The sequence below is a fragment of the Maylandia zebra genome, linkage group LG22 (assembly GCF_041146795.1).
Source record: "Maylandia zebra isolate NMK-2024a linkage group LG22, Mzebra_GT3a, whole genome shotgun sequence".
NCBI lineage: Eukaryota > Metazoa > Chordata > Actinopteri > Cichliformes > Cichlidae > Maylandia > Maylandia zebra.
In genome coordinates this window covers 36,719,106-36,746,019 of record NC_135187.1, presented here as the reverse complement: position 1 = coordinate 36,746,019, position 26,914 = coordinate 36,719,106, and the positions used below count along the sequence as shown (strand labels likewise).

General features: G+C 44.5%; 3 protein-coding genes across 6 annotated transcripts; 2 read left to right on the top strand and 1 right to left on the bottom strand.

Annotated features, from left to right (window-relative positions):
- The first annotated feature begins 1,719 nt into the window (after positions 1–1,719).
- Positions 1,720–17,260, top strand: LOC101470241 (ubiquitin-conjugating enzyme E2E 1). 4 transcript variants are annotated; one of them, XM_004561026.5, is made up of 6 exons: positions 1,720–1,828; positions 2,663–2,824; positions 3,029–3,079; positions 15,071–15,203; positions 15,509–15,656; positions 16,524–17,260. In XM_004561026.5, exons 2-6 carry the CDS (start codon positions 2,670–2,672, stop codon positions 16,619–16,621), a joined length of 585 nt encoding a protein of 194 aa, XP_004561083.1. In that variant the 5' UTR covers positions 1,720–1,828; positions 2,663–2,669; the 3' UTR covers positions 16,622–17,260. The 4 variants fall into 4 exon arrangements, with proteins under 4 accessions (XP_004561083.1, XP_012777234.1, XP_012777233.1 ...); XM_012921780.5 differs by having other exon boundaries at positions 1,774–1,795; XM_012921779.5 differs by lacking the exon at positions 1,720–1,828 and adding an exon at positions 1,833–1,971.
- Positions 17,261–17,298: 38 nt separating this feature from the next.
- On the bottom strand, positions 17,299–21,494 carry nkiras1 (NFKB inhibitor interacting Ras-like 1). Its single transcript, XM_004561027.5, has 4 exons — positions 21,343–21,494; positions 21,031–21,131; positions 20,558–20,799; positions 17,299–19,011 (listed from the first exon to the last, which is right to left on the bottom strand). The coding sequence occupies exons 2-4, from the start codon at positions 21,122–21,124 to the stop codon at positions 18,769–18,771; spliced, it is 579 nt and encodes a 192-aa protein (XP_004561084.1). The 5' UTR covers positions 21,125–21,131; positions 21,343–21,494; the 3' UTR covers positions 17,299–18,768.
- A 282-nt stretch (positions 21,495–21,776) lies between these two features.
- On the top strand, positions 21,777–24,588 carry rpl15 (ribosomal protein L15). Its single transcript, XM_004561020.4, has 4 exons — positions 21,777–21,931; positions 22,715–22,896; positions 22,994–23,130; positions 24,225–24,588. Exons 2-4 carry the CDS (start codon positions 22,725–22,727, stop codon positions 24,528–24,530), a joined length of 615 nt encoding a protein of 204 aa, XP_004561077.1. The 5' UTR covers positions 21,777–21,931; positions 22,715–22,724; the 3' UTR covers positions 24,531–24,588.
- Positions 24,589–26,914: the final 2,326 nt, after the last annotated feature.

Here is a 26,914-nt window from a genome sequence, read left to right as displayed (position 1 = left end):
TTTGGTGAAGCCCAAAGTTTTGTTGTCAGCTGACAGGAGCTATGAACTGTCCTTTAAATGAACTCAGTGCAGCCGTTCTCAGGCTGAACATTAACAGTAGACAGGTTTTATTAATTCAATTCAATTCAGTTTTATTTATATAGCGCCAAATCACAACTGAAGTCGCCTCAAGGCGCTTCATAGATACAGAGAAAAGCCCAACAATCATATGACCCGCTATGAGCAAGCACTTTGGCGACAGTGGGAAGGAAAAACTCCCTTTTAACAGGAAGAAACCTCCGGCAGAACCAGGCTCAGGGAGGGGCGGGGCCATCTGCTGTGATTGGTTGGGGTGAGAGAAGGAAGACAGGATAAAGACATGCTGTGGAAGAGAGACAGAGGTTAATAACAGATATGATTCAATGCAGAGAGGTCTATTAATACATAGTGAGTGAGAAAGGTGACTGGAAAGGAAAAACTCAATGCATCATGGGAATCCCCCGGCAGCCTACGTCTATTGCAGCATAACTACGGGAGGATTCAGGGTCACCTGGTCCAGCCCTAACTATATGCTTTACTACCTGAAGGCACAGTAGTAAGGTGTGCTTGGGTTCTTACATCATTTCCGTTAGTACATAACTAATCCAAATGTGGAACATCCACGTGTGGATAATAACAGTAAATATGCTGCATGACAGTGGAGACGCGTGCAGGGCAGCAGTGATAAACTGGTTCATGGACAGGTAATGGCTTTCTTTCCAGATGAATGTTAGACAGCTTCTGTTATGACTGCATGACAGAAGCATAACAGCATCCTTTGTCCGGTGTGTCCATCATCCTCCACTGCACATGTCCAAACCATCTGAGCCTTGCTTCTCCAGTGTTGAATCGGTCTATTTAAACCTAAAACAGGATCTTTTTGTAAACGCCACAAAATAGTTTTATGCCAAATACTTTGGGCGCATAATCCAAACCAACGCATGCGTGAAAACACCGAATAACGCAGAAGATTTCTGGCAGAAAGCCAAAATGGAAACTCCGCCGACTAGTGGCAGCTGCGGGACGAACACTTCCTGTCACAGGCGCGCTTAGATCCATTGCGAACGCCAAGTTGTTTTTTGTTATTGTTCGCAATAGTACCAGGAAGTACACTGTCAGAACCTACAAAATAAAAGCACCACATCTCAATTGGCAAATCCAGCTGTTGACACCCCATGATGGGTTGAAATACACGTACCAATCATTTTAGGCCAAGCAAAAAGATGAACCCTGTGTATTTGTAAAAATTAAAAATATAATGTCAATGTGTAGTTTAAGCAACATTTTGGAGTTGCAAAATTAAAATAGTACTACCACTACTACTATACCTACTACACTACTATTACCATTATTATTATTATTCTTTTTTTAAATTATTATTATTATTAGTGGTAGTTGTAGAATTTCGCACTTTTGCTGCAGAAAAAGGTTTTTGTCTTTAAGGGGTCCCACTAGAATGGACCTATACAGTACTGTATGTTGTAAAGTGTGTGAATAAAATTATAATAATTAACAATACAACAACTTTTGTATCAATTTAATATCATTTTTGAAAGGGTCATATAAGATATTATACTTTTAAGGATAAATATGCACTATCTTGTTCTTGTGCTGATGCCTTTTCGTGTGTTTTCTACAGTCATTGTGTGTGACCAATTATTCCCATGAGTTTAATGTGCTTTTATTTTGTAGACGTCGGCGGGAAGTTCCCGTTTCCGTACTGTAGCGCGTGAACCTGACGGCGGCGAGTGTAGTCAGGCGGCGGAGGGACACGCGCGTAGGCTTTGCACACACACACACACAAAGAAAGGTATCTAACAGGAGATATTTGTGTAACGGCTCATAATATTGTAACACTGTGTGTCGCGTGTATGTTGCGGAGGGCGTTAGTCTGACAAATGCGCCCTTTAATCGTCAGAGGAGAGTTTAGGACTGTGTGCATCCTGTGGCTGGGTCAGTGTCGACGGATGTAGCTTTAAAATGCGAGGAAAAGCTTTGAGCGAACGGCGGGTTCTGTTTGTTTCTTTCTGACGTCGTAATGTGAGGCCTGAGAAGCAGCTCGACAGCCCGAAGGAGCTTCCTGACTCCTTTATCCGAAAGTTCCCCGCAGCTGAACATTGTTGCGGTGTAGCATCGGGGTTCGACTGCGACATCGCCCCGCCGATGCGTTTCTGCTTTTCCACTCACGGGTCGGTGTGAGGTGGTGTTTTGGTCCCTGGTGTTGACCAGAGCCGGGCCCAACTGCTCCATCAGATGTTTCCTTTGTCGCTGCCCAACGAGCTAAAAATAACAGGCAACATTAGCTCAGGCCGCAGAGGTTCCTCACACGGAGGATTTAAACTAGTCCAACCAGTTTACTCGGCCAGTGTCGCTCCAGGCCTGAGCCGTAATGTGATGGAGGCAGCCATGGCTGCACACTAGAGCTTTACAGTCCATAGATAGAAAACGCCAACCTGTTACAGTTAACGCGTGTATCCTACGAACATTTCAGTGCAGTTAGAGCTTGAACTCAGTGGCAGCCGTGGACGTGTTAGTGGACCGTGTCAGCTGTAGTAGGTGGATTTAATACGTCAGAGTCCTGCAGCAGCTCGAATAATTTCGTTTTATTATGAAATATCATTTTAAATGAATGTTCATTTCCCAGGCTCGGTATGTCGGATGAAGATTCCCGTGCCAGCACAAGCTCTTCCTCTTCTTCCTCTTCGACCCATCAGCAGCAACAGCAGGAGGCGAACCCCCCAAAGAAAAAGGACAGTAAAGCCAGCATGAGCAAAACCTCCAAACATCTGTCCACCAGTGCTAAGAGGTGAGTGCAGTGATGCTGGGTGGAGTAGAAGAGCGGCGCCTGTGATGTCACACAAGATAAGCTGGCAGCGTGGAAAGTTTGACGTGACTGTTGCAGGCGTGGGTTTGTGGTGATCTTTGCAGAGTAGCTTCGTTTCTGGTTATCGTCATTCCTCTTTGTGGACTTACAGTAACGCGTTTTACTGACTCCGATCTGATTTTGCAGAATTCAGAAGGAATTGGCTGACATCACCTTGGACCCTCCACCAAACTGCAGGTGAGTCGTTTGTAACACCTGGCTCTCTGACGTGTTTCTCGTGTTTTATCTTCTCGAATAAAGACTTTATGATCTGTCACAAGTTAGTTTTTCACTGCACAGAATTCTTTAGTCATGTTCATGTCGACGTCTGTGTGCGAGAGTGGAATAAAAATAAGACCTGTTTGTGGGCTAACAAATGATTGATGAGCACTTCCTAATTAGATCCTCTTTCTCAACTGTCTTATTTGTGGTCGTTGAACAAGAAAAACCAACTTCTAACCTCATGATTATGTCAGAATATCACTGGAAACGCTGAGGCATTTAAAAGGAAAATAAAATAACCAGCTACACTGAAAGCAGACTGTTTTCTAGCTGACTGGAGGGAAAAGCTGTCCAGGTGGAGGTCTTTATCTACATCTGCTCGGTGTACATCTGTGGAACCTAGAGGTTTGGAGGAACAGGCTCCTGGTGGGGATTCAGGTGTCCTGCTGGTGGAACAGCTTGTTTGCCAAATGTCAGACAGGTCTGGCAGGTTTGGCTGCAAAAGTGAATGATGAGCATGTGCTGCATGTGGCGCAGCTACTGGAAGTCTCCTGCTTTTATTTAACATCCTGTATGCTGCCGAGGAGTTTCAGTCAGCACACACCTGGCTTTGCAGAGCTTCCTTAAGTCTGTTTGTTAGGCATATCATCATGGGATGGATTCTTCTGTGCCGCTGAAGTGAAGCCGGTACAGGCTTTTGTTTTTGTTGACACAGCAAGTACTCCGAACCGAGCCAGGGGTTGGAAGGTACGAGGCTCTGGCTGACTCGATGCTCCCGGCTTCTCCCAGCAGGTTATTGGCTGCAAAGTAGGAGGTGTGTGTGTGTGTGTGTGCACGTGTGCGTGTGTGTGTGTGCACGTGTGCGTGTGTGCACGTGTGTGTGTGTGTGTGCACGTGTGTGTGCGTGTGTGCACGTGTGTGTGTGTGTGTGCACGTGTGCGTGTGTGTGCACGTGTGCGTGTGTGTGTGTGCACGTGTGCGTGTGTGCACGTGTGTGTGTGTGTGTGCGCGTGTGTGTGTGTGCACGTGTGTACGTGTGTGTGTGCGTGTGTGCGCGCGTGTGTGTGTCTGCGCGTGTGATCCTTGTACCCCTTGTTTGTTTGTTTTTCATACAAACCAAGTTATTACACATTATCATTTCAGTGCAGTGACTCATTGTTCTGCTTTCTTGGTTATGCGACTGATCATGACCTGTAGTTGGAGCTGTTGTAGGAGTGAAATCCTTTTACTCCCCTATTATCTGCAACATCAGTAAAGCTGTGTTGTATTCCTCTTCCTTATTCTCACTCTTCTTCCAGCATCTCTTGTAGAAATACTTTTTCGAACACCCGTCTTTATTGCTAAGCTGTTTTTATCCCTCAGCTGTAGTTGAAGTTGGTGTAAACCTGCAGTTCAGAGACAGAAGACATGACAAATACAAAAGCTTCTAACAGCAAATGTGGAACAGCTCACATCCAACACGCTGAACGTGTGCATAACAAGACCTCTTTACCCGCTGACCCTTAAACTATGTTTCCACTGTTCCTTTAATATCCAGAGAGCTCATCAAACTGGTTAGCCCACACTGGCACTTAACCAGTCTTTGTTCAGCCTGCACCAGTATCTCCTTTGCGCTTCAGCCGGTGAGTTGAGGATGTGATAAGCTTTTTATGGGATGGGGACTCTGCTGCGCGTCCAGGTGAACAACCTGGACAACCAAGTTTGTGAATGCTTTCAGCTCAGGTGTTTAAAATTGATACCACAGGTGCATCTACTAAAACTCTGGGGCGAGGTTGAATCCCAGCGAGCTTGACCTGGAGGTCAGAGGTGGCTGAGTCCGGCTAGGCAGTGATCAGTAATGTTCCCAGGCTCCTCCACAGGCTTCTTGGCTGTTCATCCTTCGATTTACTGCAGGTTCAGTGCTCAAGTTATTTATTTCGTTCTGTATAGAAATAAAGGGCCAAGCACGTCAAAGAGAACAAAACACGAAGAAGAAAATCTGAGGGGTGTTTAACATTCTCACCGTGCTCCTCAGATTAGCTTCTAATCTGCCACAATGCCGTCTTTGTTTTGACTGAGCTGCTGCTGTTCTCTCTTTATTTGTTTAGAAGATGGAAATGATTTAGAAACGTTTGTTTTTTCAGACAAAACTATTTAGTGACCTCAGCGACTGACACACCGAGTGAGCAAAATTAAGATGTGTGCGTGTGTGCGCGCGCGCGTGCGTGTGTGTGTGTGCGCGTGTGTGTGTGTGTGCGCGTGTGTGTGTGCGTGTGCGCGTGTGTGTGCGTGTGCGCGTGTGTGTGTGTGTGTGTGTGTGTGAGTGTGTGTGTGTGAGTGTGTGTGTGTGTGTGTGCGCGCGTGTGTCCTCTCAGACTGAATGATTCTGTTCAGTTTCACAGTTTAAATAAACTCTGTTCGTGCACATCATGATCAGTAGGTTTGGGTTCTTCCTGCTTCATTTGGAATCTGCTCATCAGAGTAGGGCTGTTCCATGTAACCATATATATCACATGACGATATAAAAACATCTATCGTTTGTTTCGTGGTGTCGCAAAATAAACTGTTTACAGCAATATATTTTCATGTTTTGATGTCACTGTAGTGGCTATATTAATTAGTTCTCTCTCTAATATTTAAAATAACCACACTACGGACGGACAAGCGCCTGTTTTTATGCGTTGTCGTTAGCAACAACGACGGTAAAACAATCGCATGTCCGCTTGTTTATGTTCCACATAAACCTTTCACAATAAAGCTCAAGATCCTGTTGAGACTTTTCAAAATAAACTGAATCACATGAAAGATGCAGATAATTTACGGATGAGAAGTAAAAAAAGAGCTGCCAGGTACTAAAAAATAAAGCTTAGACTCAAACGTTAGAACTTTTCCCCGCAGCACGCCGTGTAATAAATACTCACAAAGAAAACGGCGCCGTTACAACTTATGTCTAAAAATGTGTCGTTTCATGCGTCGTTAAAACTCCAGCTACACGACGCCCAGCTGGAAACACGTCACACAAGTCGAGCTGCCTGAGATTCACAGAATTGTTACATTTGTGTGATTTATATCGTTATCAGGACGGTAGATGTCTTATATCGGGACATGAGATTTTGGTCACATCGCACAGCCCTACATCAGAGTATGAGCCAGCTGTGCACTGCAGATGTTGCTCACATGCTGTTGAGTCACTTTGTCGTCTCATTTCTGTCAGAATTCGTCGGCACCCCGTTTCCACTCTTCAAATGGACATTGGAGAGAAGTCTTGTGACTAGTTTCCCTCGTCGTCAGCACTCCTCTGTTAACAATAAGACACTGACCACTGGGAGTGCTGCACACGCCCCCTTTTCCTTTACTACAGCCGTCACAGGCGCACTGCCTCCTGCTCTGTGCTGCTTTCATTCACTGTTTCATTGCTGTTTTTCTCCATGCTGCCTCTTTGATTTAGTGCTTGCTTCCCAATTCTCTTGTCTTGTGCTTGCAAACATCATATCTCCTCTTGGGATGTTGCCAGATTGCTGACGTTCCACAGTCAGTGCACAGGGAAGCTGAGGAATGTTTCAAGCTGTGTACAGTAGGGTAATCTGTGCTGCAGAGGTTTGGTAATGATTTATTTTAACATTTGCTGTGTCTTGTTGGTTCTCCTAATCACAGCTACAGAAACAGGCAGTTCCTAATGTGAGCCACATGCACACGAGCCCTCTGTTTAATAGCAGTGGCCACCTCGCTCCACGTGTCTGCAACAGTTTCTCTACAGCTATAAAGAAGCTCCCCAGTCTTTACACGTCCTTCACCTTTGACAGCCTCATAAAGCAGTGCTGAGCTGCTGCACATGGAGACTTTCACTTCCTCTAACCTGTCAGCAACTGATAGCTTCTTTGGACCAACATGTATGTGTGACGGATAATCTGAGCATTAAATATTAACCAGTTTAGAAGCCATATAAACACATCTGAGCATTTGGCAGCTTTTGTTCAGATACCTTTTGTTTTCCACGTGGAGACGGTCTGAGTGCTGCGAGTGACAGATGGGTTTAAGATGGAGGTGGGATTAAATGAGGGATTGACCCTGAGCACGTCATTGTTTGCAGGGGTGAAGGACAGGCTGACAATGAGGTCAGGCAGGACTCTCAGAAGGCTGTGATGCTTGTGGTCTGTAATGAGCAGAGAGCCGTACAGGTGGAGGCACGTGAGAGGGAGACGGTTAGAACAGCCAAGCTGCGAGCGAGTAGAGGAAGTGAAGGTGGGTTTAAAAAGCTGCGAAAGAGAAAGTTTACACGGTGGAGATGGCGAAGCTGGAAGTGGCAGAGCTGAAGATGCTAAGATCTACAGACTGAACAAGATTAGACTGAAGTGCTTAAGAGGGACGGCTCAGGTGGAGCATTTCAGAGACCCTGTTAGAGGTGACGTGGTTTGGACGTGTGCAGGGAGGGATGGTGGATGAATACGGAGCTCCATCCTCCCCTTGTTGATGGAAGGAAATGGATGGGACAGTTAATGAGTACACCTACAGTAAACAGGCACGTGGGGTTCTTTTTTGATTTATAGCCCGTGAAAGAGTTTTGGAGCCTGTGTGGGTTCGATGTACGTGTCTGGACGTTTTCCTCGGTTATTGATTTCCATTTTATTTGAGCCTAAAATAGAGTTTTTGTTTCTGGATGGATGATGTATCACTCTGGATCGTTTTCAGTGAGGCAGTGTCAGCGCTACAACATGAGATTCATAAAGCACTGAGAGAACATTTACAGGCTGATCCGTTAGATTCAATTGGAGGTTCTGTAAGGAGCGTGGAGCTGTTGCATTGCAGAGCGTTCTCACTCCCGAGGCGTAACATGTCGACGTTTTGTCACGTCCCGCGGCGTTCCTGAGGAACGCGAAAGGAGACCTTCGGCGTTCTTAGGGTTATGGCTGGAATCCAGTGAATGACACTCCCGCGGGAGTAGACGTTCCAGCCCTGTATTCCAGCCCTAAACCTAACCTTATCCCTAGCCCTGACCATAACCTTATTCCTGACCTTAACCAGGACTTTAATGATGTTAAATAGCGTGTTTCTAAGCGATTTGAAGAAAAACAGCGAACATGTGTAGATTCAGTCCAGAGGGTTCTCATATTTCCTCTGTTTTCCGAGGTCGTCATTTAGGAACGTGGTGGGTAGCCGAAAACGTAATATGGTGACGATTTGTCACCTAGCGTAAAATGTTACGCTTTGGGAGTGAGAACGGGTTGTGCATTGAGCCTCCTCTCTGCAGTCATTGGACTGTGTCAGTCAGGCAGCTTATTACAGTGTTTCTGAGAGAGCAAAGGTTTGAGTTGGAGCAGAATAAGAGGCTCATTCAAACATGAGCGTTGATTAATGTGGACTCTGTGCTGAGGCAGGAATATTGGGAAAAGGGAGCAGTCGTCAGCGTGGGCTTTGAGTGTGACAAGAAGGCTGTGTGCAGGGTAACGATGCCAGAGGACCACAGCCTGATACAGGATACACACTGATACTGAATCACTTCAGGGTTTATTGGAGGTTCATGTAATGCTATTCATTACCCAAATGTAAGTAATTACAGGGAGACCATCAGCCTTGCTCAGTATTTGTCTGGATGAATGAACTGCATTAGGGCTTCATCCTGCCACATGAAGCATCGTCCCTCCACACTTTTTGCTTCAAAGTCGGATCATCAGGTCATGAATTACCCCGTCCAGCTTTTCCTGTCCCAGTGTTGACAGTGTTGATATCATAATCCTGCCCTTTCTTCAGTTGTTATTGAGAGAGAAACGACATGCAGTGCTGTTAGTGCAGTGAAAGCAGTCTGTACCCAGGATGCTCTCAGCTGTGATCAGTGTTCGGCTTCATTTGTTTACACAAACAGACACTTGAGGTTGCAGAAATGCTGCGTGTGGACGCGCTCGCTAACACAGCCACTGTTGCATTTTTTCCAACAAAACAAATCGAGGTGCTGAGTCGGTTTTGTTCTGGAACCTTTGAACCATCCGCCGGATGTTTGTCATATGGGAACGTGGCCATAATAAGAGACTGTGCGTTGCATTTACTTTGTAAGACACACACACTGATGTGTCTTAGTTTCAGGGTTCGTACGGGTGCTTGAAATCCTTGAAAATGCTTGAATTTCAGATGTGGTGCTTAAAAGTGCTTGAAAGTGTAACTGCATTTCATTCTCCACAAATAACTGTCTCACTTTTTTAATAGGTAGAGAAAAAAATGTAAAAGCAAAATGTCTCTGCCTGGGCTGCCTTGCACCTCTGTCTGTTTCAATATGTGACCCCGCCCCTCCCCTAACTGTGGGGATGAGTGCGCTAACATACCTGCAGCTGCTGTTTTAATGAGTGTTTGATGGAAAACAACAATGGCGGAGTTTGTGCTCTGCAGTCACATGATAGGTGAGTCCTAGTAAATAATTTCCCAGTACGTGTATGTTACACATGCTCATTTTTAACATTATGATGATTATTTTGCTGTCAAACCTGCTGGAGAAATGATTGAAGTGCACTGAGTGTGATGCAATGCGGCAGCGCTGTTATACAGTTAGTTATGGCCTGGACATTTATGGAATATGCTGTGAACTTAGCTAACATTACTTAGCAGTAGCAGTAATATGAGTTACTCAAGTGAAAGCTTTAAACATTAGCCCGTTACACAACTAGCCAACTTCAGGCTTTCTGATGAACCCTCTGGGGTCGACGGACGCAACATGTGGCATGTGGTTGTTTAGGAAGAGGGGGATTTTTAGGAGTGACACGGGCGAGAGACAGCGAGTGAAAGAAAGGGAGAGCGAGTTTTGAAACATGATAGATTTGTGTTTGGAGTCAAGTTAGTGTGTCGTCTTGTGTAGTTAGTGTGTAGTGTGGTCGTTGTTTTGTTTTGTGTGTCAGTTCTACAAGTGAACGTCACAGTTGCTGTAAAAAAGCCACCAAAGGCAGATTGCAGTGTAAACGCTGCCTCCACATGGAAAACAAGTAAACAGTACCATAAAGCTTTGTTGTTTGCAAAACTTGTGCATATTTTTAAAAATGTACAAAATGTACAATTTCTATTTGATTCTTTAAACATGTTTGTGGTTTTTACAGTCAGAAATATCACTTTTTTCTACTCATGTTTTAAATTTTGTCTGAATGTAGATAAATTGTGCCGATACAGTTTGTCAAAATGAGAAAATAACAGATTGGCAAGATAAACCGTTTTTAAAGGTGAAATATAGAGAACAAATCAAAAGTAGTTCACATTTTCACATCTTAATTTTTAAGTGAAATGTGCATTTTGAGTTTATACATAAAAAGCTTGCTGGAAAAGCTTGAAAATGGACCTTGAAAGTGCTTACAAAGTGCTTGAATTTGACCCTGAAAAAGGCGTATGAACCCTGTAGTTTGTGATCCTGTTATTTTGCAGTCAGGGAAAACCCCTGTGCCACTCCATACGTTCATCCCATAGGTGATTTAAAAACAAGTTGTCAGTTCAGTCACACATCTGTCCGTCCTTCCTTCCTTCCTTCCTTCCTTCCTTCCTTCCTTCCTTCCTTCCTTCCTTCCTTCCTTCCTTCCAACAGTTAAGAGGAGATAAATTGATGAACCTGTGTCTGGGATCAGTTACATTCAGCCTGAACAGCTACTACTGCCTGATTTATTAATTTGATTTCACACAGTGTGGAGACACTTTAGTTTTTATAGATCGGGAGGTCATTGGTGTGCTGTGGATGTTTCCAGCATGTTGTCCTCTGCTCAGTGTTAAAGGTCAAAGAAAAACACGCAACAGCTGAAATGTTCTTGCATGTTGCAGAGGTCACCAGGGGAGGGCTCCCATATTGAAAGGAATGACAACAGTGATGCAGTATTATTGCCCACACGAAGCACTGAGTGGGCTTTATGTTCACAAAGAGGAGCTGCAGCCTCACCGGTACATTTAAGAAAGGCTGTGCAATGTATCGAATATACTCGCCGTATCACGATGGTTACTATGGCTTCCTCCTAACCATCGAGTATAGGTTACCATGGCAATATTAAGCTTCCTGCACGTCATTCACTGCGAGGCTTTTTCTTCTCCCAACGCTCTGAATGCATCAATTAACCCCCCTCCCAACCAGAAAGTGTTCTACCCTGCGCTGAGCACGCGTTTCTCAGTCTGGATTTTGATGTCGAACAAAATGCGACAATCTGCAAAATATGCTGTGAAAGTATTGCTGCAAAAGGGAGCAGCACCACGAAATTATTCCACCAGCTGAAAAGTCATCGACTGCAAAATGAAGACAGTTTTAAACATGTGAACGTCTCCCCACACACCAAAGAAACCTCTGAATAAACCAGCTGTGATACGAACTACGACTATCGCTGAGTCCATGTTATTGCTTATCAAATGTGAAGTATATTTGTGCTCTTCTTTTGCTGCTGGTTCAGTGAAGTTTGGTCGGAGCGTGACGAAACCTGCAGCTTTGGAATCTGCGCGAGCTCAGCTTTAAGACAACGTGCCGTTTGTTTGGCTGCATGAAGTCAAGAGTTCATGGCTTTGTTGTTTGTGTTTACATACGTGTTGCAAAACATGACTGCTCTTTAACTGTTTGGTGGTTGTAGAAATGGTTTATACGAGCTTTTAGCTGAGATTCTGAGGTTTCTGTGTTTACCACACATGTTGATATTTACATCAAAAACTTGACTTGATGGAGGCTCAAACTGCAGCTCACCCCCTCTGCCCCCAGGACTGCAGGTATTGGGGCTCAAGACATTATAACAAGTGCTCAGGGAGGGGCGGGGCCATCTGCTGTGAGAGAAGGAAGACAGGATAAAGACATGCTGTGGAAGAGAGACAGAGATTAATGACAGGTATGATTCAATGCAGAGAGGTCTGTTAACACATAGTGAGGTAGAAACACCCAGTGCATCATGGGAATCCTCCAGCAGCCTATTGCAGCATAACTAAGGGAGGATTCAGGGTCACCTGGTCCAGCCCTAACTATATGCTTTAGCAAAAAGGAAAGTTTGAAGCCTAATCTTGAAAGTAGAGATAGTGTCTGTCTCCTGAATCCAAACTGGAAGCTGGTTCCACAGAAGAGGGGCCTGAAAACTGAAGGCTCTGCCTCCCATTCTACTTTTAAATACTCTAGGAACAACAAGTAGGCCTGCAGAGCGAGAGCGAAGTGCTCTAATAGGGTGATATGGTACTACAAGGTCATTAAGATAAGATGGGGCCTGATTATTTAAGACCTTGTATGTGAGGAGCAGGATTTTGAATTCTGGATTTAACAGGAAGCCAACAGGAGAAATATGCTCTCTCTTTCTAGTCCCTGTCAGGACTCTTGCTGCAGCATTTTGGATCAGCTGAAGGCTTTTCAGGGAGTTTTTAGGACATCCTGATAATAATGAATTACAGTCGTCCAGCCTGGAAGTAATAAATGCATGAACTAGTTTTTCAGCGTCACTCTGAGACAGGATATTTCTAATTTTAGAGATGTTGCACAAATGGAAGAACGCAGTCTTACATATGTGTTTAATATGTGCGTTGAAGGACATGTCCTGGTCAAAAATGACTTCAAGGTTCCTCACAGTGTTACTGGAGGCCAAGGTAATGCCATCCAGAGTAAGAATCTGGTTAGAGACCATATTTCTAAGATATCTCGATATATATCGCGATAAAGCCTAAAAATAGATCGTCCTTATATCGCCCAGCCCTAATAGGAAGTAATAGAATATCTGTTGTTGGCACAATCTGGATCTTGACTGATGCCTCGTGTCAGTTAAACTAGGATATTGATCTGGTCAGTTAAGTAGCAGAGGACGCTGTCAGTCAGTTTCAGTGTTAATGGAAATGACAACAGCTGCAACAATGAGACAGGAATGCTTGTACAGGTGGAGCCCACTGACATGCTTCCACTCCTCAGCTTTTGAATGTTTTTTCACTAGTTTCATATTTGGTCAGGGTCACTACTGGCAGCATGAGGCGATGCCCTGGAGAGGTTAGACATACAGGAACAAAGACAATCATTTGTGCAACCTTTGATTGGACAGCACGGGTGTCAGCTGGCTGAGTCAGAGACATGATTATTCAGTGACATACAATAACTCCTCCCGACATTTATTCATAACCAGCATGTATCAGACGTTAGCCATCAGTTAATACTGCAGCTTTCACCGATGGGTTTCAGTTTGTGTTGCTTGATAAATGCGTTGCTCTGCTCTGCCTTCACAGCAGTCATGCTGAAATATTGAGGCAGTGGGCCCTGATGCCAAACCAACGATGAGGTATGACAACAAGGGACAGTCCAACAGCAAATACTGCGTTACCTGTGCTGTGTTGTATTGCATACAAATGACGCCACAGCAGGTGCTCGTGGAAAAGAGGCAGCGGTGATCTGAGTGATTATGGGGGTGGCTGTAGCTCAGGAGGTAGAGCAGGTCATCTGCTGATTGGTGGCGTGAGCTGTCATGTTAAAGCAGACTTCTCTTTTTACCTGCACTCGCTGTCTCACCTGTCTCCTGTATATTTTCTGCCTTATAATCAGTCTGTGTGATTATAGCTGCAACGCTTCAGATGACGTCTGATTCCCTCGTTGCAAGTCAGACAAAAATGTCTTTTCATTTAAGAATGAAGCAAACATCAGCCTGCAGAATCATGCAAGAAGGCAAAAATGCTGCTCAGAGCTGATTTAGCTCTAAGAATATTTGACTCATTGCTTTACCTGTTCTTTCTTTAATAGCTTTGTTTTAGTTTGGAAGGAGGAGCGGCACATAAATGTCCGGCCCTTCATTGTCCTGTATCTGTCAGCACTACAGCACTGCCTGACATTTCTTTCTCCTGTCGCCACCAAGAACACAGACGCGGTGACGAGGTGCTGTTTGTGTCCCTGAAACCTGATGTGTGCGTCACATGATTTTAAAATAAAGCGCCTCGAGGCGACTTTTGTTGTGATTTGGCGCTATATAAATAAAATAGAATTGAAAATGACTGTGTGTCAATATTGGTTCATTTAAACATTCGTTTGTGTTTTGCGTGAAGTTTTCCATGAAACAAATCGTGTTTTTCTCCACGTTTGCGTCGAACGTCCTAATGAATGAAAAGGCAAACTGTGAGGTGTATCTGGTGTTACTCTGTCAGGCATCCAGTGATGTGAAAACACCGCCAGCGTTAACGTGTCTAACTAGCTGCTGTTGGATCCCATCTACTGCTCAGTCCTTGTGTTGTCTGCACAGCCATGTGAAGTCCATGTCCCAGTCTACTGACAGTGACTCATATGGTTGTAACGAGCAGTGATGTGGGGATTAAAAACAGGGCTTTTAGATGAAACAACACTTCCTGCGTGTCAGCCCAGTTGGAGCTGTCATTTTGAAAGTTACACAGTTGATGCCGAGTGTTTGTTCCAGCCTGTTGGTGTGTAACGAGGAACGACACTGTGTGATGGTTGGATATACTGGTGCTTATACTGATGTTTCAGGTGTTTTCCAGGACCCGTGCATGACGGCTGTCATCTTACATCCTCTGCAAAAGCACCAGTGTACTTTTTTACGATGTGGAGATATCATTACTACCACAGTGCTGTGCATTTACGTTGCCTCGTGCAGGCAGAGACGAGCCCAGACATGCCCCCCCCCCCCCCCGACCATTTAATACACACCTTCACACCTTCTAGAAGTCATAAGCCTTTAAACACACAGCACTAGTGTCAGAGGTTTGTTCCTGATGAGTGGAGAGACTGCGTGCTCTGACTTCACTGTTAGAGTAGTGTTTGTAGAACTTCTTGTCTTTCAAGTGCCAGGAAGATGATGTTGTTGTGTGTGTGTCACATTTGGTGTATAAGAAAACTGATGCGAAGATGAACAAACATTTATGAAGGTGTGGGGTGTCTGAGTAACACACTGTGGTAAACTGTGCAGTGATACTGTTTTAGTTTCAAAGTAACCGTTTCATTTCATCCCCAGAGTGAAGACTGAAATAAAACCTCAGTGCTGAGCTTGTGTATCATTGAAGAACCACTAAGTACTTGTTTGTGTTCTCCAGCGCCGGCCCTAAAGGAGACAACATCTATGAGTGGAGGTCCACCATCCTGGGCCCTCCAGGCTCCGTGTACGAGGGGGGAGTGTTCTTCCTGGATATCGCCTTCACACCAGACTACCCCTTCAAACCACCCAAGGTGAAACTGAATGCTTGCTATTCAAAAGACATGAACGAATGTTTTATTTCAGATTGTTCACTAGAGGGCGCCTCTGTCCTGTGGAGAGTAGCTACATGAATTTTAGCAGCTTAACTAAGTTTCAGACCTCATGTGGAAACAGTTTAGCCTCATGTGTGACTCTTTTCAAAGAGTGTGTGGGGAGGGGGGGCATGTAGTGCTGGCCTTTAAACCCACGAGCTGCTGCTCTTCTGTAATGTTGACTCTTGAGTGACACTTGATTGTAACGAGCTGTATTTTTATGGAGTTTCTACCTGTGTGATCAGGTGACGTTCCGTACGAGGATCTACCACTGCAACATCAACAGTCAGGGCGTGATCTGTCTGGACATCCTGAAGGACAACTGGAGTCCCGCCCTCACCATCTCCAAGGTCCTACTGTCCATCTGCTCCCTGCTCACTGACTGCAACCCAGGTGAGAGCTTCACGTGCATACAAACTCTGTTAGACTTACAAAACCGAGATATCGAAGCGTGGATCAGATCCTGTCCAGATATCGACGAAGCCAGGGTCTTCACTGCAGTTGTAGCTTCTACTCTGACATGCAGCAGAGCGCTAACGTTGGCAGCAGAGTCATCAGTTTAGATGCATGTGCGGCTTGCTGCAGCTTTACCGTAGTCAAATGAATCAGCACGTCTGAAAAGCTCGACAGCAATGCTGTTTCTCTCAGTCGCATCAGGAAAGCTTCTCTTGTACTTAACATAATGTGCAGTTCCATGAATTTCAGTGTTTGGGTCCTGATACTCCACGGTGTGTTCAACAGCTGCCACATAAAAACTGAAAATAGGACCATTTTTGTGTTCCAGCTTTAAAATGAATAAAGACCTTTTGTCATGTTGTTTTCATGCTTTATCCATGTAGGACTTCAAAGGAAGCTGTGGTACAATGTAACTGATCAGGTTAAACTCCTGTGGCGTGGTGGTGCAGTGGGAAGTACTGGTTTGACCCACAAGCAGATAAGACGTTGTGCTTCTACATCAGCCACGACGTGTAGCTTCAATGGTAGAATAAATGTGACCAGCTGTGAGCGCTCAGTAAGGCTGTATTTCAGACCAGTGCGTGTCCACGGTGAGCACTGTGGAGTGTCCTGGGCCAGAGGGGTTTTTTCTTCTACGTAACAACAAAAAAAACACACACGACATTCAGCCTGTGTGTGTTTGTGATGACCGGTTTCATCCCAAACAGGACTGTCACCCACACACAGCTCTGTGTACTTTGCTGTAGTTTTTCAGCCCAGCTGGAGGTGTGTAAATAAAGTAACGTGTTGTTGTTTTGTTGACAGCTGACCCTCTGGTTGGAAGCATCGCCACACAGTACACAACAAACAGACCTGAACACGACAGGATAGCCAAACAGTGGACCAAACGCTACGCCACATAGTGGCCCGAGCTGCTGCTGATTGGACGACCTGGGAGGAGGATTTGTTTTTTTAATCTTGGAACTGAAGTCTTCAAACCTGACATTATGTTGTTTATTGTATTAAGTTATCCTTTGGCCTGACTATAATCAGATCTGCCAGTAGCACATTTAGTGTCTCCTCTTTGAATAGTTTGCCCGTGCTTGACGATGGGCATTAATACTTAACTACTAGATGAAATGTGTCAGCATGATTCCCAGTCAGTGGTGTCAGTGTAAATTTCCACTTGTATTAAACTTCCAGTTAGTGTTGCGAGCTGCAGCCGTAGTTTACAGGCTGCACTTCTCAGTATTTGTGTGCTGCTGAGAATAAAGAGAAGCTAACGTTTACCAGCACCCATTTCTGCTTAAGCTCATTCACATATTGAAGTGACCGTCTGAAGGTTTTCTTACTTTGTCACAGCGAGCAGTCACTCAAACACTGGGATAACTGCGCTGGGACCCGAGGGCCGCTCTGGCGTTTGCTGCCACGCTCAGACTTAGAGAAAGTTGTTTCCACATGTAGACGTGTTTAGGTGGATGTTGGTTGTGGTTTGTGTTCTGTACCGATGAAGAGCAGCACTGTTTCTCCCTTTAAGGATTAAACATGACCAACCAAAGCGACCCACTTGTTTCCCATCATTTCAGGAGCTGATAACATGAAGGGGCTACATTTTATTCAGTGCATCCTCAGACTGTTACAGAGCAGAGTACATTAGCCAAGATATTTCACCTCTGTTCTACTAGCAGCACATTAAATGTTATTACTGTTAAAACACTTTCAGGACACGTCAGATCATCATTCATCACCATTTTCACAAGTAAAGGAATGAGGCTCAATAAAGTGACAAAAATAAATTAGTTAAAAATATTTCCTCTCAACAACGTCTACAGTTAGAAAGGCAAACACATCCCTGTCGGATTAAACCGACTGCACTCCTGCGTGTACAGGAAACATGAAACATCACGAGTAAAGGCAGTACCATGACTATTATTGCTACCAGGCCATACTTGACCGCCGCAGTCGTATCAGAGGACAGGAAGGATGCGGCGTTCACACTGAATGGGAAACGACAGGTTTGTACTGGCCTCCTGTTTTTGAAGGGAGAACTCATATTAGTAATCTAATAACAACACGTCTGCTTAATGTGTAACGCTGGGGGTCAAACCCTCCCAAATCTTTGGTTCTCCATTGTTAAGATGGTTTGAACCTCCCCGTGTGATCACCTGTGCGCACGCAGCTTTTCAACGCCTGCTTCTCTACCAGGTTTGGGCCCTGACACCTCTCTAATATTTGGTTCAGTTAAAGTCACTGTCCACGTCAACAGGTACAGACGATAAAGGATCGATCCATCCAACAGAACATTTCATTTCCTGAAGTTCTTTCAAAGTTTTCTTCAGATCTGCTGTTTAACACTGATCTGTGAATCATTCAAGCATACAAAGGTGCCTAACTCAAAGGACGAACAAGTGTGACACTCATTCCTGGAAAAGAGCCGTCTGTGACCATAAACACCTGGATTACTTAGTTTCACTTCATAGTGGACACATAACCTGTTTAAAAATCTGATTATTCTAGCTCATTAGCTAACTACTTGCCAATCATGTTAGCCAATGAGGTGTGGTGTTACAGTGAGCTCCACCTCTCGCTGTCACCACCTTAGTTTCAAAATCCTGACAGCAAAGACACATCTACGGCTTCATCATGAGACTTGATGAAGTGGTGATGTCACAGAGGCGGCATCCATCTGTAGTTTCATCAACAGCAGGCACAATCCAAAACTTGGCAGACGTATGGTCATGATAAGCACGACAAACTGCAGTCAGAAGAAACGACTATTTAAATAAAAATACATAAAATTCTTCTGAGCTTGTACAGAGATGAGTGACCGCAGCAGCGCTGGAAGGATGTATAACCTACTGAATATTTCCAGCGTGCCGTTACCCTTAAAAAGTTAAAAAAGAAAAACTGTACATTCCTGTATCAGAGGAGTGCCTGTGTGACCACATCCTTCCTCCAGGGCTGTACTCGAAGCAGGCCATCAATTATGTCATCAAGCAAAAATCCCAAACGGCTAAACCGAAATCCCGTCCACAGCGTGCTGCTGGGAGTGAACGCAGGAAGGAGTGTGTCAGATGTCATTGGATGGGGACCCCTTGCTCTTACGTCCAGGCAGAGGGAAGGCCGACTTGCTCTGAGGCTGCGTGAGGCGGCTGGTGAGCTGGGTGAACGGTTCGATGAGCGAGGTGCGTTCAGTGACGCTCACCTCCCACAGCTTCACCTTCTCGCCTCGTGCCCACTGCTGTGCTGCCTCGTGCTCTACCTGACGACGCTCCCGCAGGTCTGTTTTGTTCCCCAGCACTATGACCATCACCTGCACCCAAAACAAAGCCACGTCACTTTTAAGTGATCTACATTTACACAGGAGAAAACACGAATACATGCAAGTGTGGAATTTTAGAGTCCAACGTCTCTGTAAAGTTTTTGTTTTTCCCAAATATCCGCCTGTCCGAGAATATTCTACACATTCAAGGGTTTTTTTTAATCCAACATTATAGAAATATACTGAGGCTATCAAACTACGAAACATGTTTTTATCTCTATATATCAATACTGTGTCTACTCGCAGTCAGGAGGCTTCATGTTCGCTTCTTACTGCGTTTCAAACAGTCGATATAAAAGCTCACACCCGTGGTGTTCCCCCCCAGCTGCGACTGTGGACGCTCACTGGAGCTTTTCCCACACATGTCAAATCGTTTCTGGGCGAGATACCCAAATTGCACCCGATGCATCCATCAGTGTATGAGTCTGTGCTTAAAATGCATTTGTTTTAATGCTGCGTCGACCTCACACAGCGCAGGTGTTTCGAAACATCCTTGTCACATGACCACGGCTAACTAAGGTTTTGGTGCATTCCATCCCAGTTTGAACATCTGGCTGACCGACTGCTTTTAGGTTTGGTTGACAGTGTGCAGAACAAACCTGATGACACTGCAAAGTCACAGAAAGCTTAACAGTCAGCAGTAGCAGCGAAAACACCCACAGTGGAACTGCTCATGGCACTGTGGAGGTCCATAGACGCCTCACTGAGGCCTTTGTTTCAACAACGCGTGATCCACTAATTTAGTGATCAGAGATCAGGCTGTCAGAATGTGATGAGCGGTGAGGATGACTACAGCGAAGCTGAAACATAAGTCAGTTTAAAACTCAAATGCTAATGCTATCAGAGTTCAGGTTTGCAGCTTCCTCTGTGTCTAAACAAAATTCGGTCAGAGCAGATAACAAACTGAACTATGGAGAATAAAATGCCGTAATGTTAAATGTGTCAAAAAGGCTAACAGGCCCTGAACTCAAACTGGTGGAGCTGCCCTCTCCACCCGTGATATTGTAGCAACATAAAGTAGCTTCCCTAAGTGTTACACGTCGACTCCTTTCTCCACCTTTATCTTCCTGTTTAGGTCTGCTCTGTCTGTGGGTTGTTAGTCGTGTACGCTGAGGTTCTCTTGGTGCTGCTGGTCATGTTTTTTGGAACAGTGACCTTATTATATGCATATCTTTAAAATGATACAAGTATTCACTTTTAAGAGCAAACATGTTTTATACTCATAAATGTATAGATTTGTCTATATAAAACCATTCAGATGATTTCTAGCAAGTTTTAAAGACACGTCCAAACATGTCTTATCTCTTTCTATTCTCCATAAGGTCCAGTTTACACTGTTTAGTACTACACTCACTGTAAAGCTGTACAGCTAAGAGGCGGAAACTAGAGCTGTTAAGAAATACTCTAAATGTAATTATATTATTTAACCAGGCAAAAACTAGACATCTGCTCACAGAAAAAGAACTTGTGAAGTTCTGGGATGATATGCCAGCAATCTGTGCAACGTTTGCCCGAGCAGACTTCAACCCAGCCTCACCTCTTTTTTATCTCTGGACTTATCTATTTCTTTCTTCAGAACGTCCACCCTCTTGAAAGACTCCAAGCTGTCAACACTGTAAACAAGCACAAAGCCATCTGCCACTGAGTAGTAGTGCTTAGGGAGGTCTTGTCCATCATTCAGTCCCTTGGTGTCATAGAGCCTGAGCTGTTCCTTGACACCTCGGTCGGTTTCCACAGAGGCCACATACACGTCCTCCTGTGTCTCGTTAGACTCTGACCCTGAAAGGTACAGACGAAAAATAAAAAGAGTTACTGAAACAGCAAATGAGGATCTTGGCAATGAAGCATTGGAATGCTCTCATACAGCATGATGTATCAACACCATGTAATATAAATATACCAAACAATTCATGTCCTGGAAGAATGTACGTATGCTATGCCAAATAAAGAGTGTTCAAAGCTTCGTCACAGAAACAAGTAACATCACGCCCCTGTACGTCCAGTCCTCACCTACACTGTGGTTTCCGTACAGCAGCTGTTCCAGAATAGCAGTTTTTCCCACAGCCGCCTGGCCGCACACCACAACTTTACAGCCTTTTCCCATGTCGAGTCTGTGACATCAAGACAGAAGGTCACGGTGTGTACAGAAACGCGTTAGAACCACAGTAACATCAAAACGACCGACAGCCCCTCAAAACATCAACAGACATGTTCACCCTTAGCTTGTACCTAGCTGGCTAAAGCTAGCTATTGTTTAGCCAGCTAGCCGAAATACGAACACATATTTTTAAATTCTTTGTATGTTTGAGAAAAGTCGCTAACTTTAGTGAGGAAGATACGAGGCTTCCGTCAGGTCTGCAAGCGTAGAACCACGACCGGAGGATCCATTCTGCTGTGAGATTATAGAGCGACAGGTTCTGTCAGAGCGCATGCGCAGTTCACCATACGTCAGAGCCCTCGAAGATCACCAACTTTGCTCGCGTGTACGTTATTATTTATTTATTTATTTATTTTATTTATTTATTCATTTTATCTGTAGAAAATATGAAAGCTGATTAAAGACAAGTTAAAATTACATTTAAAAAAAGTTTAGCGCATGTTATTAATGTTGACTTTGTAATTGACTCCTAATTAATATGCAGTTCGACGCAGTAAATTATGGCTCCGAATTTGTCTTTATGTTTACAAATATTTTTGCTTTATATTTGTAGGAATGAAATCACTGGAAACTGGACAATGAGCGCGTGTTTGATTCTGAAAATTACCACATAAGTGACAAACGCGAAAAGTCGAAGAGAAAAGAAGACCACATTTCCCAGGAGCACTGCGAAAAGCGGAAGTACGCTACTGCCGTTTTCCTTAAGGCATGCTGGGTACTTGCCCTCTCTCTTTCCGGCTAGTACGCCATCATGTAAGCGAGTTTTTCTGTGCTTGTGACCAAATAGTAATCCGTTAAAATCATCATGTATACCCGTTCATCTGTATCTGTGACTCGGGCTGTAGCTTAGTGCTTTGTTATCAATCTGTACTCTGTGACTATTTCGTGGAAAAAGGTTAAAGGCTTTGATTAGAATCCTGTGCTTTAGTGGCGTTCAGATGCTCTCTGTCTGGTAGCCAGGGACCGCTAACGTGTCGTTTCCACTGTGATTTATTTATATAAATGTAGAGTTCTAGCGTTTGGATCACTGTCCCACGTACGCGTGCATTTCTGTGGAGTTATTTCTGTGGGTATTTATGCGACAAAGAGCCGGCCAACTGCGGTGTGCTGCTGTCGGCTATGCTAGCCTTGTATACAGCTTATGCTAAGCGTGGAGTGGCTACATCTGCTGTGTCGCTATTTCATTCTCTTCATGTGTCTGAATGTTTTTGGGGAAACCTGAAGCATGGACGTGTTTGCGTAGCCTTCATATTCTGAAGGTATCCAGTCCAGGTCACGTCCAGCCATGTGCCGTTTGAAATGTAGTAATACATGAATTTCTATTTAAAATGTGCCGAACTAATCTTGTAACTTGCCAACAGTTCAGTGATTTAAAGACTTGTTAGACCGTACCTGTTGGGCTCTTCAGCGTAGCTGCCGTAAACAGTGTTGCTCTGCTGAACTGTTGGTTGCACTGTAAAGGAAGGTAGCGCCTAATGAGCTTTTAATTAACAAGCTGACAAAAATGACTTGACCAAAGTTTCTTTTTCTTCTCAGATAAGTCAACATGGGGGCATATAAGTATATGCAGGAGCTATGGCGTAAGAAGCAGTCCGACGTGATGCGCTTCTTGCTCCGCGTCCGCTGTTGGCAGTACCGTCAGCTGTCCAACCTCCACCGTGCTCCCAGACCCACCAGGCCAGACAAGGCTCGCAGGCTGGGCTACAAGGCCAAGCAAGGTGAGTGCTGTGCCTGTGGTTGTTCGCCTCCACGTCTGTCACCTGTCATCATCTGTACCCGTTCGGGTAATTGCATATTTTTGTTCGATCGAAACAGGCTACGTGATCTACCGTATTCGTGTGCGCCGTGGAGGTCGTAAACGCCCCGTCCCCAAAGGTGCTACCTATGGCAAACCAGTGCATCATGGTGTCAACCAAATCAAGTTCGCCCGCAGCCTGCAGTCCATCGCTGAGGTACGTTCATACCTGCTGATCCAACCTTGGTTTCATGAAGCTACACCAAGCGTCAGATAGTTCAGTACTGAATGTGACATTGAGCATCATTAAGCCTGTTACTCATTTTATTACATTAATGTGAATATCGTGTTAGTAATATGAAAGGATGCCTTACTTTACTGCCCACAGTAGCTTAGTGTGATGGTGGATTAACAATGTTAAAGGTGTAGTTGCCACTCACACCCCAGCAAATAGTTTTCATCAGTGGTCGTATCTTGTGTTGAAACCTACAGAATGATGTGATCTGTGAAATGAAAAGTGTTTGGATTCCTGTTTGTTTGTTATAATATATTCTTGGCCAATATCCTGCACCCCTCAGCAGTCCTGTATAAATGTGCTGTGCAATGTTAGACGCTGCATTACTTTAGTATGTGCTCTCTGTCTTGATGTAAATGTGTGTACAATTTTCCTTATTGCAAAATTGTCCGCTTACAGATTGGACAGGTTCTCTGCAGAGTGTTAATGGAACACTAACTGCACTGGTCATGTTCATGCAGCTGGTGGGATGAGTGGGCACAGTGGGATTGACTTGACAAACATGGGCTTATCCACAATCTTTAATCACCACTTTAAAAAACGTGCATCTGTTTTTGGAAGAAGCAAGAATACTGCACGCTCTCTTGTGCAGCAGCTTTCATAACGTTATCACGTTTACCTGTGATGCTACACCTAGCTCTCTGACTGAAACTAACTTCACAGGATGTTGGTGTGGAATTTTCTGAAGGGGAAACATCCAGTGAACATGTCTGGCTGTGAAATGGGAAGTTGCAGTGGTTGGAAGTTATTTTTCCCAAATGAAGCTGTGGCGTTGGTGAGGTTTGAGGCCTGCACTCGTGCAGACGTCTTTCTCAGTGGTGAAGGCTGCTTGCTTTTGTTTTCCTGACGTGAGCACACAAAGGTTAGCGGTGTGACGAGTGGCTCGGGCAGGTCTGACATTGTCTGTGGGTTTTGAATATTGGATTCAAAGCTTGTTGCCAACAGGAGCTAGCAGATATTGAATGCTTTAGAATGTGATTACCCTGCTAAGACTAAACATGACTTTTATTTTGTAGGAGCGTGCTGGCCGTCACTGCGGTGCCCTGCGAGTGCTCAACTCTTACTGGGTGGGCGAGGACTCCACCTACAAGTTTTTCGAGGTGATCCTGGTCGATACCTTCCACAAGGCCATCAGACGCAACCCAGACACCCAGTGGCTCACAAGAGCGGTGCACAAGCACAGAGAGATGCGTGGCCTGACATCGGCGGGTAAGAAGAGCCGCGGCCTGGGTAAGGGCCACAAGTTCCACCTGACCATTGGAGGCTCCCGCCATGCAGCCTGGAAGAGGCGCAACACCCTGCAGCTGCACCGCTACCGTTAGAGCGTGCCAGCCATGCCTGTACATTTACAAAAATAAACAGCTCTTTTTATGGGGGTGATCTGTGTCGTTTCATTGTGTTTGTAGAACGTGAGCACGCTCTTTACTGATGCTCTTTCAAAGGGTTATCACGACAAGTCCTCGTGCCAGACCTGTGCAAGTGAAGACATTTACACTTTACTGGATTAGGAACAAGGTTATTTTAAAATAACTGGGAGCTTTCTGTACCTGTGGCACTCTGGAGAAAAATAATTCAGATGAGCTGCAGCTCAACGTCTTTGAAAATGTAAGTTAAAAACTAAAGAGATTATCATTTTAAAAAAACACGACATCACAACGCAACACAAACAACACAACAGTATATTAACTTGGTAATAAAAAAATAAGTATGTGTATTGCACACTGTTATTATTGCACATTAATTATTATTGCAGGCTTTTAGAAGCACTGTAGTTTCCTTGTACTTAGTGCTGTAATCGAAGTGATTCTTAGTTGGTACTAAGAAGCCCAAACAGCCATCACACGCTGGGAGGAGGCGAGCTGCCTCTGTGCTTGAGCGTTGTTTACACCAAACTCTGAACCTGCCATCCCACGAAACATTTAGCAAATCTGTTGCTTCGGTTTCTCATAAGTATGTGAGGAGTGGTACCTGGCACATGCTTTGCTCCATAGAACAGCAGATTTTGAAATACTCAGTCTGGCAACGAGGGATGCTTCAATCAGCGTCTCCCCCCATATTGATTTCATGCTCCATATTTCCCCACCCAAGGTTCATTAAGTTCTGTAGTAGGTGGGTGTATTGTCACGTTACCTGGGGTTGAAGACACTGGGTCAGTTTTGCTCATGTTGAATAAAATACAATAAATAAAAAGTATGTTTACATTAACCAGTACAAAGGATCGGGTGTTAGAATAACCGTGATGCTAATAGAACAGGCCTCACTGAGAGCCTGCACAGTCTGACCTGTGTGGTGCAGAAAGAGTGACAGTGACACACTGGATGACTTAGAAAACAAATAAATGGTGACTGATCCAAACAGAGTTTTAAGAAGTAAAAGTATTCCTGTGTATGTGACGGGATTCATGCTCATGTGAAGATGTGCTGAGGACAAATTGAAGTGAAGTGAGCAGGTGGGCCGTAGAAGTTCGTTCACAGTTCCAGGTTCCAGCAGGGACACTAGAAGGAGGACTGAAGTCCAACCTGTGAATTCATTCTGTGCTTTTCATCTGCTCGTTTGTGCCGTGGTAGACGGTTGGTTCAGAACGATTTGGATTTCCACCACACTTCCTCTGGATGCCCGGCTGCTTTCCTGTTGGGTGACTATCATCAACTGAGAACACGGGAAGAGGTGCAGCTTTAGGCTAAGCATAAGAACAACATCAGCACCAGCTCAGTATAATTCAAGTGGTTTGGTTATTTTTTGTGTGATTTTAAAGTCTAAATTGTGAAATAACCAGTGCAACAGGACTCGACCTGCAGGGTTAGCAGGGAACACACCTGGATGATTTTGACCCACATCAGCTCTGTCTGAGCTCTGTATGCCTGCTGGGTAAGAGCCATAGGATTTGTTTAATCCAGAGGGTGGGGAACTCGAGGGCTGGTGTCCCGCAGGTTTAGATCTCACCCTGGGTGATGAGTTCATTACCAGGCCTCTGGCGAACTGCAAGACATGTTGAGGAAGTCATTTAGCCATTTAAATCAGCTGACACGTCTAAAACCTGCAGGACACCAGCCCTCGAGGCCTGGGGTTGGACACCCCTGGATTAATCAGAGAGCCAAAACTGAGTGAATGTAAAACTCTATTTATATGAAACTATGATAAAAACTGTGACACTGATGCTCAAAGTTGGTCAAAGAAAAAAAGAAATGTATATAGAAACAGGAAGCAAATGATTATTTGTTGCAGTTATATTTTTAGTCATTCTGTGCTCATGAAGTTTGAGGCGTCAAACATCCTGACTCTGAGATTGATCATGAAACGACCCAACAGGAAAAGAAGTTTGGTTTTCCTTAAGAAGCTTGTGGTTGATCCAGAGCGCTGCAGGTAGAGTCTGACAGGGACTAGCAAACAGAGACCACAGACTTCACTGGTTCCCCGTTAAATCCAGAATCAGATTTAAGATCTTTCTTCAACGAGAGCTTGACTGATCGTAAAGACTACACAGTATCATTTTGTGCTTCTGGAGCACTTTGCTGTCAGACTGCAGGCCTACCTGTGGTTGCTAGAGTTTGGACCCCTCACCATCAGTGTTGGGCAAGTAATTAGTTACTAATTACTGATTACATCTCCAAAAAGTAATCCTGTTACATTACTGATTAAGTAATTAGTTACTTAGTTGTTTTTCAAAAACATGAGTTACAACCTGAATATGTAATAAAGCAACAGT